General features: G+C 49.8%; 6 protein-coding genes across 6 annotated transcripts; 2 read left to right on the plus strand and 4 right to left on the minus strand.

Moving 5' to 3' along the window:
* Nucleotides 1-388: 388 nt before the first annotated feature.
* Nucleotides 389-2,011, minus strand: P168DRAFT_237782 (aldehyde dehydrogenase ALDH; the record flags this gene model as incomplete). Its single annotated transcript, XM_024833571.1, has 3 exons — nt 389-1,572; nt 1,625-1,824; nt 1,887-2,011. 3 exons carry the CDS (start codon nt 2,009-2,011, stop codon nt 389-391), a joined length of 1,509 nt encoding a protein of 502 aa, XP_024692290.1.
* Nucleotides 2,012-2,351: 340 nt separating this feature from the next.
* P168DRAFT_237915 (dihydrodipicolinate synthase family protein) lies at nt 2,352-3,242 on the plus strand (the record flags this gene model as incomplete). Its single annotated transcript, XM_024833584.1, has 1 exon — nt 2,352-3,242. One exon carries the CDS (start codon nt 2,352-2,354, stop codon nt 3,240-3,242), a length of 891 nt encoding a protein of 296 aa, XP_024692291.1.
* Nucleotides 3,243-3,330: 88 nt separating this feature from the next.
* Nucleotides 3,331-5,815, minus strand: P168DRAFT_254303 (Zn(II)2Cys6 transcription factor; the record flags this gene model as incomplete). The annotated part of the gene is made up of 3 exons (XM_024834409.1): nt 3,331-4,483; nt 4,538-5,502; nt 5,575-5,815. The coding sequence occupies 3 exons, from the start codon at nt 5,813-5,815 to the stop codon at nt 3,446-3,448; spliced, it is 2,244 nt and encodes a 747-aa protein (XP_024692292.1). The 3' UTR covers nt 3,331-3,445.
* Nucleotides 5,816-6,486: 671 nt separating this feature from the next.
* P168DRAFT_319164 (uncharacterized protein) lies at nt 6,487-7,692 on the minus strand (the record flags this gene model as incomplete). Its single annotated transcript, XM_024840251.1, has 5 exons — nt 6,487-6,744; nt 6,798-7,252; nt 7,307-7,363; nt 7,411-7,616; nt 7,676-7,692. The coding sequence occupies 5 exons, from the start codon at nt 7,690-7,692 to the stop codon at nt 6,487-6,489; spliced, it is 993 nt and encodes a 330-aa protein (XP_024692293.1).
* Nucleotides 7,693-8,112: 420 nt separating this feature from the next.
* On the plus strand, nt 8,113-9,668 carry P168DRAFT_297594 (alpha-hydroxy acid oxidase; the record flags this gene model as incomplete). Its single annotated transcript, XM_024838191.1, has 9 exons — nt 8,113-8,206; nt 8,255-8,288; nt 8,351-8,453; nt 8,512-8,746; nt 8,809-8,961; nt 9,013-9,087; nt 9,157-9,410; nt 9,459-9,535; nt 9,593-9,668. 9 exons carry the CDS (start codon nt 8,113-8,115, stop codon nt 9,666-9,668), a joined length of 1,101 nt encoding a protein of 366 aa, XP_024692294.1.
* Nucleotides 9,669-10,112: 444 nt separating this feature from the next.
* Nucleotides 10,113-15,213, minus strand: P168DRAFT_297595 (putative oxidoreductase, 2OG-Fe(II) oxygenase family; the record flags this gene model as incomplete). The annotated part of the gene is made up of 12 exons (XM_024838192.1): nt 10,113-10,307; nt 10,548-10,840; nt 10,888-10,945; nt 11,007-11,537; nt 11,594-12,071; nt 12,248; nt 12,502-12,662; nt 12,717-12,988; nt 13,027-13,102; nt 13,965-13,993; nt 14,101-14,799; nt 14,848-15,213. The coding sequence occupies 12 exons, from the start codon at nt 15,211-15,213 to the stop codon at nt 10,113-10,115; spliced, it is 3,159 nt and encodes a 1,052-aa protein (XP_024692295.1).
* Nucleotides 15,214-15,253: the final 40 nt, after the last annotated feature.

A 15,253-nucleotide genomic window follows, 5' to 3' on the forward strand; every position in this document is an offset into this window, starting at 1 on the left:
TCAACTATTACAGAAAAAAAAAGAAAGGGGGCGGGGGGGATAACATCGAGTCAAATTAGGGTCGAAGTAAACACTGATTAAGTCCTATCCTGTCCAGTACTTACTGAGGGTGCTTGGTAAAGAAATAGTCACTCCAGTGTTTATTCTACATCACTAGTGAATATGGTTTCTGCTGATGCTGGTAGATTAAAGCAATATTTATAGATTAATATGGGCTGGGAATGCTTGATTCTAGTTCAACCACCGCACTATATCATTTTCATTTTCATCTAGCAGATATAATATACTATGACCTCGGTACGAAAGAACACTATCATTCTATCTAGGCTTTCAGACAAGCTAATCCATAGTATACTATCTAGAACATACACAGAACAATTCAACTCCATCACAGTCTAGTACCCATATTCACATGAACCGCCTTGACCTGACTATAAGCCTCAAGACCAGCCTCACCCAGCTCTCGCCCAATACCACTCTGCTTGACACCCCCAAACGGCACCCGCGGATCACAATCCTGACTACTATTAATCCACACCATGCCGGCCTCAATCTCCGCCGCCACACGATGCGCGCGCTCCAAGTCCCGCGTGAAGACAGCAGCGCCCAAACCATACGTGGTGTCATTCGCACGAGACAGAGCCTCCTCCTCCGTAGCAAAGGGCAAGATAACAACCACGGGACCGAAGACCTCCTCGCGGACAATGCGCATCTCATCCGTGACGTTGACGAACACCGTCGGACGCACGTAGTACCCGTTCTTGTTGTCATCCTTCAAAGGAGCATAGGCCTCTCCACCGGTAACGCACGTAGCGCCCTCATCCTTCGCCATCTGGATATACGAGAGAATGCGCTCGTACTGCGCCCGCGTCACTTGCGGACCCTGGAACGTCGACGCATCCCACTGATCTCCAACAGGCGCACTCTCCACAGCTTCGATGAACGAGTCCAAGAAGCGCTGGAAGATACTCTCGTGGACGAAGATGCGCGACGTCGCGGTGCAGATCTGGCCCTGGTTGGACATGATGCCTGAATGGGACCACTTAACAGCTTGCTCGAGATCCGCGTCCGGAAACACCAGCAACGGCGACTTCCCGCCTGTCTCCAGAGTGATGTTCTTGAGCGTGCCAGCTGCCATCTTCATGATCTCTCGTGCTGTCATCGTCGACCCAGTGAAGGCTACCTTGTCGACGAGCGCGTGCGACGCGAGCGTAGCGCCCGCTTCGCGCCCGTACCCATTAACGATGTTGACCACACCGGGCGGGAATCCCGCCTCCTTGATAAGTTCCGCTAGAACTAGAACACTCAGAGGCGTCTGCTCCGCGGGCTTCAGGACGACCGTGTTCCCGCAGGCGAGCGCAGGGCCCAGCTTCCACGTCGCCATGGACAGGGGATAGTTCCAGGGGATGATCTGGCCGACGACGCCCACCGGCTGGCGCAGCGTGTAGGCGAATTTGGCCGGCGTCGTGCTGATCGTTTGGCCATATGTTTTGTCGGCCCAGCCGCTGTAGTATCGGATTGTGGTGATCGCTTCGGTAAGGTCTTCGTCTAGCGCGACGTGGTATGGTTTTCCTGGATGATTGTGAGTTAGTGCGCTTCATTATATTTGTTGGATAGTACGCACCATTATCCCATGCGTCAATTGAGGCGAATAATTCTCTTTTCTCCTCAATTAGATTGGCGAGCTTGGCCATCATTTGGCCGCGGTCTGTCGAAGGGAGCTTTTTCCAGGACGGGTGAGATAGTGCCGTCTTGGCTGCCTGGACGGCGCGGTCGACATCTTCGGCGCTGGCAGCGTGGACGGTGGCAATTGGTTTGTCCGTTCTGCAGAACGTTAGGAACTGGCTCTATCAAGCAGACATAATAAGAGTAGGCGGTCTACTCACGCAGGGTCGAGCGAAGTGATAGTCTGGCCACTTGAGGGGACGAATTCGTTGTTGATGAAGAGGCCGGTGGGCTGCCGATAGCGGTGCCCATTGGGGGTGACAAGGTCCACGAAGAGATTGGCCATGGTTTCTTTTCCGAGGGTTAGAATGTCTATACAGTCACACTGGTTATAATTGTTATTTGCACTGTCTCGAATATATCTGGAGGGGCTCACTCTCTGCCCCGCGTTTAGTCTGCGCACCATTCCAGGAAGGTCATCCCGCTAACCCTAACTGATAACAGTGGACTCATCCACGAGGAAAGCAGTTCCGCATGGTGGAACGACGGAGTATGCCTACCAAAGACTATATATAAGATGGAATATATTCTCTCGGCTGTCTTGCTTCATATCGCCTTTCTATTTCTATATATCCGAATTTTCTTATTCCTCAGTCTACCTCCCGCATCCACCAAAGCCCAAAAAAATGGCAGACCTCACCGGCATAATGGTAGCCCTAATTACCCCCTTCACAGACGACAAGACCCAAATCGACTCAAGCCGTCTCCAAGCACACATCGAGCACCTCATCAAAAGCGGTGTCCACGGGCTGGTCCCAGGCGGCAGCACAGGCGAGTTCACAACGATGAGCCTCCCCGAGCGCAAGCAGCTCACCAAGCTATGCGTAAAGTTTGCTGCAGGCCGCGTGCCCGTCATCGCCGGAACAGGGAGTACCTCTACGGCCGAGGCCGTCGAACTAGGCGTGCACGCGGCGCAGGCCGGCGCCGCGGCCCTGATGGTCGTGCCGCCGTTCTACGACCCCGTCAACCTGGAGCAGTTGAGGGAGCTCATGGCAGAGATTCACGGCGCGTCTAAGTTGCCTATCGTCTACTACAATATCCCATCTGCCACGGGGCTGGCGCTGAGTCCGGCGGAGATTGCTGGTCTATCTGACGTGGGTGTCAAGTATCTCAAGGATACATCGGGTAATGCGCCTGCGCTGACGGAGCTGTTGTTCGGTCTGTCGGATAAGATCACTGCCTTCAATGGCTGGGACACCCTAACTTTTTATGGTCTAGCTTCTGGGGCAAGGGGAGGTGTCTGGGGAGCTGCGAACATTATTCCTGAGTTGGCGGTTGAGCTTTGGGAGGCTGTTTCCGTGAAGGGAGACCTTAAGAGAGGTCGCGAGCTTTGGGCTAAGGCTTGGCCGGTTTGCAAGTTCCTCGAGTCGCATAACTATGCTGCTGCTGTGAAGACGGGTGTGGAACTCAGGGGTCAGTCGACTGGGGGTTTGCGCAAGCCGTTTGCTTTGCTTAGTGAGGATTTGCAGGTAGAACTAAAGCGCTTGTTACAAGATGCCGGGGTTAAGACTATTTGATTATTGCTTTTTGAGACAGTATCTCTACCTGAGTCTGAATGGATACGCTTTGAAACCAAACTTAACAGCAAATAGTATAGTATTGATTCTGAGGTCGTTCAACGCCGTAGCTCATACCGCGTAAAAATAAAAGAGGCGAGGGATGGGAGGTTAAGTTGAAAATAGACTGTGTTCGACATGGAAGGGAATATGTGGTACGTGTTTCAGCAAAGCATGGGCCACGATTGCGCTTGTCTCGTGATGTCAATCCACGTCGGGACAGGTTCCCCACGATCAGTAGCCAGGTGTTGATCTTGTTTGCGCCACAGCTCGGTCATGATGTCCTTGGCCGTTTGGAAAGCCGCGAATCCGCACTTGGAGCCCGCCTCGTCAAGCCATTGCATAATTCTTTCACGCCGTGTATCCGTGATCGCTTCGCACCCTGCGATGAACGCCGGCCAGGCAGTCCCCGGGCCCGTAAGACTCTCATGCGGCATTGCGGCATTGAATTGGTTCAATGCTGATATCACCTTGTCCACCTCGCCTCCTAGTACCACAGGATGAGCCTGGCGGATGCGGCGATAGAAGAAAATCACCAAAGCTGCGCTCAGTGCTTGGAGCATATGTCGTGCTGCCGTCGAGGTGTCGGTGTCCTCTATTTTCCCATCCCGCGATCGGCCAAGGCTAAAGGAGCTGATCATATTCTCTAAGAGCACGCTGCGTCGATGTAGGGTCTCCCATGCTTCAACATTGATTCCCTTGTATGACTTTCGCGCGATACGGAAAGATTCCATGACATTTGCGAGCCTTGTGGTCTGCGACACTAAGCTCAACCATGTCTCTGAAATACCGTAGATTTGTTTGTACAAGGTCTCCGGAAAGCTTCTTGAATCCTGCAAATGGATGTCATGAAAACCAGTTTCGCGGTCCTTGGGCTCATTAATGTTAAGATCGCAGTCTGGATTCCGAGACTCGAGGCGCAGGAAGTCGTCTAACCGCGTATTCCACTCGCTTGTGGCCGCCGCATTGTCACCGGGACGACGAGGTCGAAAATTAGAGTCGAGGCTCACTAAGAAAGAGCTGGATGGACTGTAGTCGTGTAATGCATAGGTACTTTCACCTACAATCCGTAGCCAAGTGTAGACATGATGCAGAAGTCGGGCTTTCTGAGAAATTCTATGTTTTGACAGGCCCCGAAGGCGCAGAAGTCGCTCTGCATCGACCATGAAACATCGGGCATAATTTTGTTGGCCCGAAATAACCTGTTAAGATCAGCAACGCTTTACAGATAGCTATGCGGAAAGTGATGCACTGACCGCATATTCGATCAGGGCACAAAGGGCCATTAGCTGATCTTTATACTTGGCCTTCTTCGGTTCTTCGGTTTCATTCTTTAGCGACATCTTCATATGGCCTTTAGCTTCCTCAAACGCTTGACTCGCTACACTTTGCCAATGGTCAACAGACCGCTCCAAACAGCTGCTGGGACTTTGGGTGAGGTGTGTCGCAGAACATGCCAAAATGGCATAAAGGTTTGCCAAACGGGCAAGGCTTATGTCTTGTGCCTCGAGGATAGTCAAGTCGCCGAAAGTGGCCATAGCACCCGGAATGTTGAGCGTTTTCCATGGAGATTTCTGGCCAAGAGGCATCGCTACCATCTTTGGGAGTACGATATCCTGAAAATGCTTTAATAAGAAGGGTACATCCGCCAGGATATCCAGTTGTCCCGATCCCACACCCACAGCATTGTGATTTGATATTAGGTCCTGGGAAGAGTCTTGGATATGATCTGACATTGTCAACAAGCTAGACCCAATCATGGTTGCCGAAGTCAGATCCCATGAATCTCCGTAGCCACTTAGGCCGACATCGAACGGAGGCTGTAAAGAGGATCCCAGTTGGTCGGGACTGAACCCCAATATATCAGACCAGCGAAGAAAGTCGTCCATAAACTCGAGAGACTCTAGCATGGAGGGTGCGGGGCCGGACGTAGATGTGTGCTCAACACTGGTACTGCCTGAAGGGATGGGTGCAGCTAGAGGCATTGGAGCCACGGGGGATTCCTGATTCACCTCCTGAGCAGCCGGCTGAGCAGAGACATAACCCCCCGACGGCTGGCATGGAGCAAAATCCAGAACTGAGAATGGACCAACAATGATCTCATTCTTTGAAGATCGTGCTGGGTCTCGTGATCTGAGGTCGATTTCGGCCAAGGAGGCATCTATTGAGCCTGATACCAGATCCGCTCCTAGCGAATTGCTCATCGACAACCTAGAACGCTCTGTCACATGAGACAGACAGAAGGAGAATCAGGCCGGGTACTGAATTCAAAAGTTCAGGAACGTATATTCACCGGTATAAAGATGCCGACGAGATCCATGCTGAATATCCTCAGCACCATCCTCAGCATCGCCGCTGGAGCGTATCCAGCGCACTTTGTCCGGAAAGCCTTCACAGCGCAAGCCCAGGGTGCGACAAGAGCGACAGGCGGGTCTTTTTTGGTCACATCTCACGTGGCGACGTCTACACGTCGAACAGGCTCCCAAGGCGTGAGATCGACGCGGGCGCAGCGACCCTGATGAGGAGTGCGTCATCGGGTCATTGGTGCGGGGCACGATGGACAGAGTAATCGAATGGAAAGATGCCTGGAATATGATGTTATATTAATCCAATGCGTATTGATCATATGAAATCAATTGATTGAAAGAGGAATGAGATGGTAGGAGATTGGACAACCCCGCTGAGATGGGTAGTTGGTCCCGCTGTTGATGTCAGCTGATCGGGATCTCCTTCCTGGTTGGGAATTAGCCCTAATCTGGTCTTGCGAGATTGACGATATAGTCGGACGTTTCTCTACAACTGTATGTCTCTAAGGCTTTATCAATCCAAAAATGAATTATTCAAGAACAAATCACACGCTAAAAAGTAAATAAAGATTATTTTGGAGGCCGCGATTACCTCAATTCATCGCAACGGGGACTTAGCGCATCAGAATCGAGCCCCTGACTCAATGAAGGATACAAGGTGTCGCAAAGGATACCACTTGGCTACAAAAGATATCTAGAATCTTCTAAGCTCTGTGGGTACCCTTTTATGCACTATTTTATATTGCGACACAAGGTTACATACGAAGTCCAAAAGCGTTGGTCTATTTCTTGTAGTCCAGTAGTTATGTTCTCTATTGTGTTGCAAGATTATCGACGTCAGTTCTTGGGCTTCAAACTATACATGTGCTGCAAGAGATGCTACACATTGGCTACCGTATTCAGAGCAGCCCTAGTCGAATCGCCTCCAGGCGAAGAGTGACAGGAATCTCTTCTTGTAATGATCTTCCACTTGGGGTCCAACCCAGCAACAAACGAGCCCGTTGGGAGTTCTGCACGGCGTTGGTACCCCAGAGAATCCCCGCATGTCCTGACAGGGCATCCGCCTCTTCATGACTGATCTCCTTGACCGTTGCAGAATCAGTCAATGCAAGCTTGTATGCCTCGTCTGCAATGATCTGTGCAAGGTCTTTGAAATTCTGCAAAAGTAAGTCATGTCATGCCCATAAAAAGTATGAAGATACCCACTAACCATCGCGTCAATACCGGGAAAGTATAATCCATTCTTATTCCACAAATCGCCATCTCCATCACAAGCAGCCGCTCGCTCAACCAGCTTCAAAAACATGCCACTGATATCAGATATGTGCACGTTACTCCACGTAGCCTCTCCACGTCCAACCCGCACTGATGCGCGTGTCTGGGCTGCAACTCGCGCGAGTTCGGGAATCTGCACGCTTCGCTGCTTGGTGGGACCCCTGCCTTGGCCGTATATTATTGGAGGGAACACCAGTGCTGTTTTGGGGCTGGTGAGGTTGAGGATAAAGTCGTCGACGGCTCGTGTGGCGGAGTTCTGATGGATAATCTCGCGGACCTCGTCAGCGCCATCGAGATCGCTGAAAGTCTTGTCGGTCCCTTCCCCATATGTACCGTTGACAATGTCGGAGATGGAGAGAATGCTTGCGCCCGATACCTGAATCCAGTAGGCTGGTGCTGTCAGCACTTCGTATTTGAATCAGTGATAGCTTGGAACATACATACCTGGTTTTCCACGAGCGATGGCCTCGACGCTTTTGATATGATTAGAGCTGGCAGCATCTGGACCAGTTTAGCAAGTATCGTTTCTGGGTATCTGGTTTACTTACGGATAACCACGTCCGCTTGACTAGCTTCTTGCTCTAGCAGGGCTGCCGAGTCAAGATCACCTAGGACGACACGCACATTGGGGTATTCCTTCGATATGGCAGCTGCTTTCGCGCTGTCACGAACCAAGGTGCTGCAAGCATACTCAGGGTGTGTTGACTTTATGAGATGCAGAATATCTCCGCCGATGTAGCCCGAGGCACCTGTGCTGCAATGGTGAAGAAGGATTAGTACATTGTTGCTGACTACAAGGTAGAGAAAACGCACAGAAAGATTCGCGTCATTGTGCTTGTCAGAGTTTGAGTGTTATACCCTGACGGAAAAGAATATGTGTCTATGTTAATTACCCCTCATTGAGGGGCATGTGGTGTTGGTATTTAAGATGTTGCTCAACTCCACAGACAAGGCAAGTCGTTCCGGTCCTGGAGGAGAAGCGGAGATAACACGATAGGGAACTGTTTCCTGGGGTATTGAAATTCAAAGGATCGATAGATGGTCATTCATACAGTTTAATTTATCATTGGTTTGCGAGCACTTGTGAAATTGCTGGCTAATACCATATAATGGTTCAAACGGTTGGTTTAAGACGCCTATCCGGCGCATTGCCTAATATGCGACGAGTATAAAGTATTCCCTTGCCACAATACCATTTCTCTCCTCAGGCTCAAGTTCCCATCCCCGTCTAGCAAATTCTTTTCTTTGCAATGGCCCATCGTAGCGAGTCGCTCCACAAGGACGTGTCATGTATCGCCGACCTCAAGGCGCTGGGAAGCAGCCAGCTCCCCAAGATGGTGCGAGGTTAGACTCCTACGCAATGCATTGCCACTACACTGCTGACAAGAATAGACTACTATAACGAAGGCTCTATGGACCTCATAACGTACAGTAGCCCCACTTCCAACAGCCCGCCATGTTTTCCTCTAACAATGTGTACTTGACCAGCCTGCGCGAGAACGAAGCCGCTTTCGACCGCTACAAGATCCGCCCCCGGGTTCTGAAAAACGTCAATCAGATCGACACAAGCACCACAATACTAGATACCAAGGTTTGCAACTATTCCCGTATTTCTTGGTTCAAAAATCTAGTAATAATCCCAAGAAAAGGTCGCACTCCCCTTCGGATTTAGTCCCGCGGCATCTCAGAAACTCGCCCATCCAGACGGCGAGCTCGCGACTTCCCGCGCGGCCGCCAAACACGGAATCTGTATGGGTCTCTCGTCCTATTCGAACTACTCGCTAGAAGACGTGGCAGTTCAAGGCCTAGGAAATCCGTATGCGATGCAGATGTGTGTGCTGCGGGACCGGTCACTTACGCTTCAACTGCTCAAGCGCGCGGAGAGTATGCCTTGCGTTTCTTCTAAATTCGAGTCCCTGTACTAAAGGTTTTCCTCAACTTAATAGAAGCAGGATATAAAGCTCTGTTTCTGTCCGTCGATGTCCCTGTTCTCGGCAAGCGTCTGAACGAGTATCGCAACAATTACCAGCTCCCAGAAGATATGGAGTGGCCGAATATTCTCAGCAATGGCGGAGACACGTCGAACAGAACCGAATATGGCGAGTAGTTCTCCATACCACGCCAGCCGAGTCATCCACTGATCATCCTAGATCCTAGTCTCGACTGGGAGAGTACCATCCCATGGCTTCGAGAACACACCTCCCTCCAGATTTGGTTGAAAGGAAGTCAGTAAGCCCATAACCACCGAGACAAGACAAACAAGCCATACTAGATGTTAAGCCGTGCAATTATAGTTAGCTGTCCGGAAGACATAGAACTAGCCATCCAATACGGCATCGATGGCGTCGTCATATCCAACCACGGTGGCCGCCAACTAGACGGTATCCCCGCGACGCTGGACACCTTGAGAGAATGTGCTCCACTTGCCCGCGGACGTATTTCTCTCGCCATTGACGGTGGAATTCGGCGCGGCTCAGATATCTTCAAAGCGTTGGCTTTGGGGGCAGACTATTGCTTTGTTGGAAGGATTCCCATTTGGGGCCTTGCTGTGAGTGATATGTCTCCTGTGTATGTGCGCTGTGCTAACGGAGAGAAGTATAATGGGCAACAGGGCGTAGAGCTAGCAATTGAGATTCTACGCCAGGAATTGAGAATAACGATGGCGTTGGCTGGGTTAGTATTCTTCTCCTTCTCTTTGCGTTGCTGGTGCCTAGTTGATTGTTGTTTCAGGTGTCGGACTGTTAGCGAAATTCAGAGATCTTATCTGTCTATCCTGCGTCCAGATGGTAAACTGTGTAAGTTATGAGAGCTGGTTTTGTGTCAATAGGATGTTTGTCTATCAACAAGCCGTGGTTGGTACTTGATGAAGTTTGATAATCTCACTGGACTTGTACTTTCGACTTACAAGAATTTTATTAGCGCATTTAGGGAATGCAGTACGTAGACTATATGAACCACAGAATATGCGAAGAGGCACTCATGTGAGTTGCAACCTAATTTGAAAAAAGACTAAGGTTCTCGACACAACCATTCGGCGTGAAAAAAACAACTTTAACCATTGTCCTTGCAAGACTGATGCAATCTCCAAGCAAAAACACCGGGCCAAAGGGAAACTGTATGTCAAGCGACCCAATCCCATCTCTCAATCTGATGCACCAGGGGTCTCCTTCAAGCGAATAGTTGACCGCGAAAACGCTGTCCATCCAGCCCTACCATCCGTAAACAAGCCTTGACATGCATGGGGAGTGTGTCAGGACAGTCTGGGCCGTTTAATCAAAGTGCGGTCAACCTCAAATAGTCCGTTCCTCTTTTTGGCACACTTCACGCAGTGAACGTAGAACATGTTTCCCGGGAGATGGCCAACGGCTTGGTATGCCAGATTGGTCCCAACGAAGTCAGTGCTGTTCCAGTCGAGACACTTTTCGCAATATGAGCATTCACACGACTGGCAGCAATAAAGTAAGCCACCGCAATTAGATGATGAGCGGAGGCACTTAGTGCAATAATGGGCAGGGCAGATTATTATCTTCTTGTCGATATGGTAAACTGCATTCACCAGGTCGAGGCATTGCTCGTGGAATGCCCGGGGACATATATTGCAGGGACAAGGATCGAACTTCTTGCAAAGAAAGCATGTCTAGAAATTATTAGCCTTGGGTTATCGTATCTTCGATGCTGTACTTACAAGCTCGTTAGATATGGTTCTTTTATGCTTTCCCTGAGTCTCTTTGCTAGCGACTGTCCGCCCGTCATTGACGATGTTTTCCGTTAGAACTTCCCAGTCGTCGACGCATGTAATTCTATGCTTGCCGATGCGGCGATCGGCCCGACTGAGAGTCATGGATGAGTGATGATCCCACGCCCAGGATGTCGACGTGGTGTCGATGACTGCACCGTTGAAGATGTTCGTTTTTACGCCTTCGGCTCTCTTCAACCACTCTTTCTCGTCAACAGAGGAAGTCGGCCTCTTTGGGTTATCTAGTCCTCTCGTATGGCTAGCTGTGCATTTCTGCAGTACTGAATACCAGTCACATGCGCTGACATCGGTGACGGTAAGTTCTGATAATTCGAGTTCGTCACAGACTAATGGAACTGAGGTCTCAGTTGGCGACCCGGGAACATCTAGCGCCCGATCCTCAACGACTCTGTCGGCAAGGTATGCCTTCTTCAGCAAACGGCGACTCATCTGCTCTTCCACGGTGCCTTTCGAATGGAGTCTGAAAACGTCAACTGCCCGAGTCTGACCAATCCGGTGGACTCTTGCTTCAGCTTGTTTCATCACCTGCGGGTTCCAATCTTCGTCGAGGAACACAACGACTGAGGAGCTAACGAGATTGAGTCCTTCGCCACCTGCCCTAATCGCAAGCAAGAAGACCATATATCTTGCGTCATTGTTGAACAAGTGAACTGAAAGCCTTCGCCGAGCGCTAGATGTTGAGCCGTCGAGCCTTGCATATTCAAAAGTCGTCTGGCTTTTGAGAACTTCCAGCATGTCCTCGCAAAGGTTCAAAGCTTGGTCAAAATTTGAGAAAATGATCATCTTTCTTCCCTCGGACAGGTAATTGCGGACAAGCTTTTCCAGGACAACGAACTTTCCTGATACAGCTACCAAGTCCTTCCCGGATGGATCCTCGTCGGGGATAGCCGCGCGTAACATGTAGGGGTGGATTGAGCACTGCCGTATGTGACGTTAATATTTTGCGAGCAGAAAAGCACAAGGGCATAACATACCTTTCGAAGTTCCATCAGGGTGTTTGCCTGGATTTTGTACCTCTTCTTCTCTTTGACGGGTTGTAATTCGATCGTCGACTGGGCCCAGGTGTCATCGCTGTTCCATAATGCTTTTTGCCAATCTGGCTCGGCGCTGTGATCCCCTGATGGAGTGCTGACGCCGTCTTCGTTTACAGGTTGGTCGACACCCGTAAGGATTCCCATGTACCACGAATATTGCATCCGAGAGAGTGGCACGGACAGAATTGTTTCCCTCAATGGAGGGATGTCAAGCCCTACCTCGCGAGAGTTTTTCATTCGACGAAGCATGACAAGCTTCAAGAATGCCTTAACGTGGTCAAGGAAGTCAGTTTCAATCTGGCCTTCGTTTAAGACGAATGATTCCTCAAAGAGTCTGGCTGTTTCGGAGGAGAAAACTCCGGGGTAAAGCCAGCGGAAAATTGACCACAACTCCTTCAGGTCGTTCTGGATGGGCGTGCTTTGCGAATGATATTGTCAGCGTATGTACTTGTAAAATAGCATAGACAGCTCGACGTACCCAGAGAGCACTAGTTTGAACTCGGCCCTAATCTTGTCCAGTGCTTGCGTTCTTTTTGACTGGTCGTTTTTGATACGATGGCCCTCATCAAGAACTACGTATCTCCAAACACACACCCTGCGAAACCAAAGTGTGTCTGAGATCAAAGTGTCATAGGTAGTAATAACGACGTCAATGTCGGGCGCTCGTGGATGGCCTTCCTTCTTTTGCTTTTGTTTTGAGATTTGTCTTCTGGTTCCGGCCTTGGCCCCGGGGGCTCCGTGGTAGACTATAGCTCTCAGCCCAGGAGTCCATTTGGCGATTTCGGAAACCCAGGTCTCCACGACGCTAAGTGGACAAACCACCAGGAACGGTGCGGTATTGGCGCAACTGAGGTCTTCGTTCTCTTTAACGTGTTGAAATAGAGCCAGCGTCTGTACTGTTTTGCCTAGGCCCATCTCATCGCCGAGGATACCCCCGATACCGTTATTTCTTAAATAGAGCAAGAACTCTAGTCCGTCCAGTTGATACGGCTTCAACTGTCCCCTCAGTCTAGCCCATAGATTAGCAAATCATCAATGGCAAACGTGTATTTATAGACTCTACCCTTCAGGCTGCGCCTCTAGCGTCTGATATTGTGGCATTTTAGGGCTGACGATGTCTTCCACATCGCCAACCCTCTGGCCCAAAAGCGGTTGAACCAAACCCCAAATTTGCTCGAAAAAGCAATCTCGCCGATGTTCGATTTCGACCAACACATCCGAATGATATGTAAAGGTATCCGCGTTTTTGTGATACCGTGTGCTCGGCTCGGTGGAGGAAGGGGAGGAGCTCTTATCGCGTAGTTCGAACGAGTTTAGACCTAGTGTGCTTTTTAGCTATGTTCAAACCACACTGATTACCTCGAGAAGTAAACCGTACCTTGCGATCTATGTGACCAGCATGGTGAAATTAGGTCGGATGAGAAAGAAGACCTGGGGGTCCTCAACGGACTGCTTATAGGGGAAGAGAGAGTATCTGATCCTGTATGGAAGCTGGGAGGTTCATCTTGCGGTGATGGGGTGTTCTCTCTATCTTTGAAGCCGGGAGGCATCTCTTCCGAAGCTGTGTTGCCCATGGTTGGTAGGGTAGCACCATGTATGGACCGGATGATCAGTGTACAACTGCAAGCTAGATTTTTCCCGAGAAGGCAAGATGAAGCAAGATGAGAGGACAGAAGAAGAAAGAGATAGATGGCTTTTGTAGGTCGTCCATGCTTGACATAATCCATCCTGCTGATCGGGCTTGGTACAGTGCACCAATATTATCACCGCCATTATAGTGATGAATACTTGAGGTTGCTTTGACAGAACCCTAGATCTTGAACTAGGTAGCTATATCAAGATACTATGAGACCAATGAGAATCTGCTTTCAGAGTTCTAGGCTGTTGATTATCAGCTTTCACTCACTGTATGGATGATGAACTGCGGTGTTTATGAGGAACGAGTTTGCTATCACGGAGGTGAAGAGAAGTGACAGTAAGCTATTAATAGTATTGAAGGGGCGCTGTGAATACTAGGAAACAATGAATGAAGTTCATGAGACAACTAGTGACTGGTGACGAGGTAAAGGGGTTAGAGGGGGTGAGAGGGTGTGAGGACAGATGAAGGTATGGATGAAGCCAGAACAGAAGATGTTTCAGGAAGAAAACGTGGAAGCCTTGGGAGTATGGGATGACGTGCAGATGAGAGATATTTAATGCAAGGTACACCAGAGATAAATGCTTGCTTGGGGATGTTGTGGGTTTCGCTGTCACTTCACTGATTAGGGCACTTGTCAACAGCAGGCTGTCGCCAGAACAACCAGAAAAACACAAGAGCAGGCTTACCTCGCCAAAGCTATACTTTGATATACAGTCACTATATATCAATTTTATTTCCTTCAGTTGTCAAGACGTCATTCAATTTGAAACCTAAGATTTCGTAGATACTGGACAAAAACATCCTAAACCTTGATCCTCCGACTCAACATCTCAGTTCCAGCAGACTTTTCAAAGTCAATATCTTTAACATCTCCCCTGCGGCCCAGAGCCCTCCGAATAATCCAATCCTTACTGTTGACATGTTCTTCAACATCCCCATCTTGCAGAACAGGAATCCTACTACTTCCCTCCAACCTCCTCAACATCACGCTATCTTCCGGCCTGGCGAAATAGACAAGGCTATAGCGCGTCGAATCGGCTTGGTCTCCCGGTGGAGATACCACACGGTGAATATTCGAGCGTAAGAGTCCATTCGTGAACTTCACCATCGCATCCCCCAAGTTGACGATGGCGTGTCCGGGCAACGGCCGCACATACGCCCATTCTGCGTCTTCGCCCGGTGGGAGAACTTGAAGCCCTCCAATACGGTTGAAGAGAATAGTCACGCTACCAAAATCAGTGTGTTCACCCATGGCTGTGCGACGGTCATCTACAGGTTGAGGTGGTGCCTTGATAAATCGGACTTGGTCACCACTAGGTGCGGTCAAATGGTGTAGGTTCGCCAGCGTGGAGTCTGGAAGGTCCAAATCGGTGTTGAGGAGGTTAAGAATGAGAGTGACTATCGAGTGGGAGGATCTCATGAATGACTCCAGCAAGTCACGCTTCTGGAGCAGAACGTCTGGAGCAGGAAGCGGATCCATCATTCCTAGGATGTCGTCCTTCGAGACCTGCGAGTTGTTAGTGTTGTTTTCATGCCACTCGATAGACATTAGTACATTGTAGAACTCATTACGGTCCAAATTTCCCTGGTGGTCAACAACCGCTGCGCCTTGTGACTTATAGCCAAAATAGGAATTCTGACTGCTGAAATCGTACTTCTGTTTCTCCTCGAGATCAAGAGAGAACAGATCCTTGCCAGTCTGAAACAGCCTATCCGCATCATTCAGGAGTCCATTCCCACAGCTCGGCTCTTGCAAGTCTAAGTAAAAGAAACCAATTTCTTCAGACGTCTCTATCAGTCGTTTGAGTTCTGTTTCATCTTGGGTTAGGAGCTTTGAGAGAGACAGGCGAAGAAGTGGCGCGGTTGGAACGTCTGAGGGGAAGGGGGGCAGCCCGTTGAAGTTGTCATGATCAGGCTCCATATTGGATTCTGCAAGACCGAAGCCGATGCAATGAGATCAA

This window comes from Aspergillus campestris (assembly GCF_002847485.1).
Source record: "Aspergillus campestris IBT 28561 chromosome Unknown P168scaffold_7, whole genome shotgun sequence".
Taxonomy (NCBI): domain Eukaryota; kingdom Fungi; phylum Ascomycota; class Eurotiomycetes; order Eurotiales; family Aspergillaceae; genus Aspergillus; species Aspergillus campestris.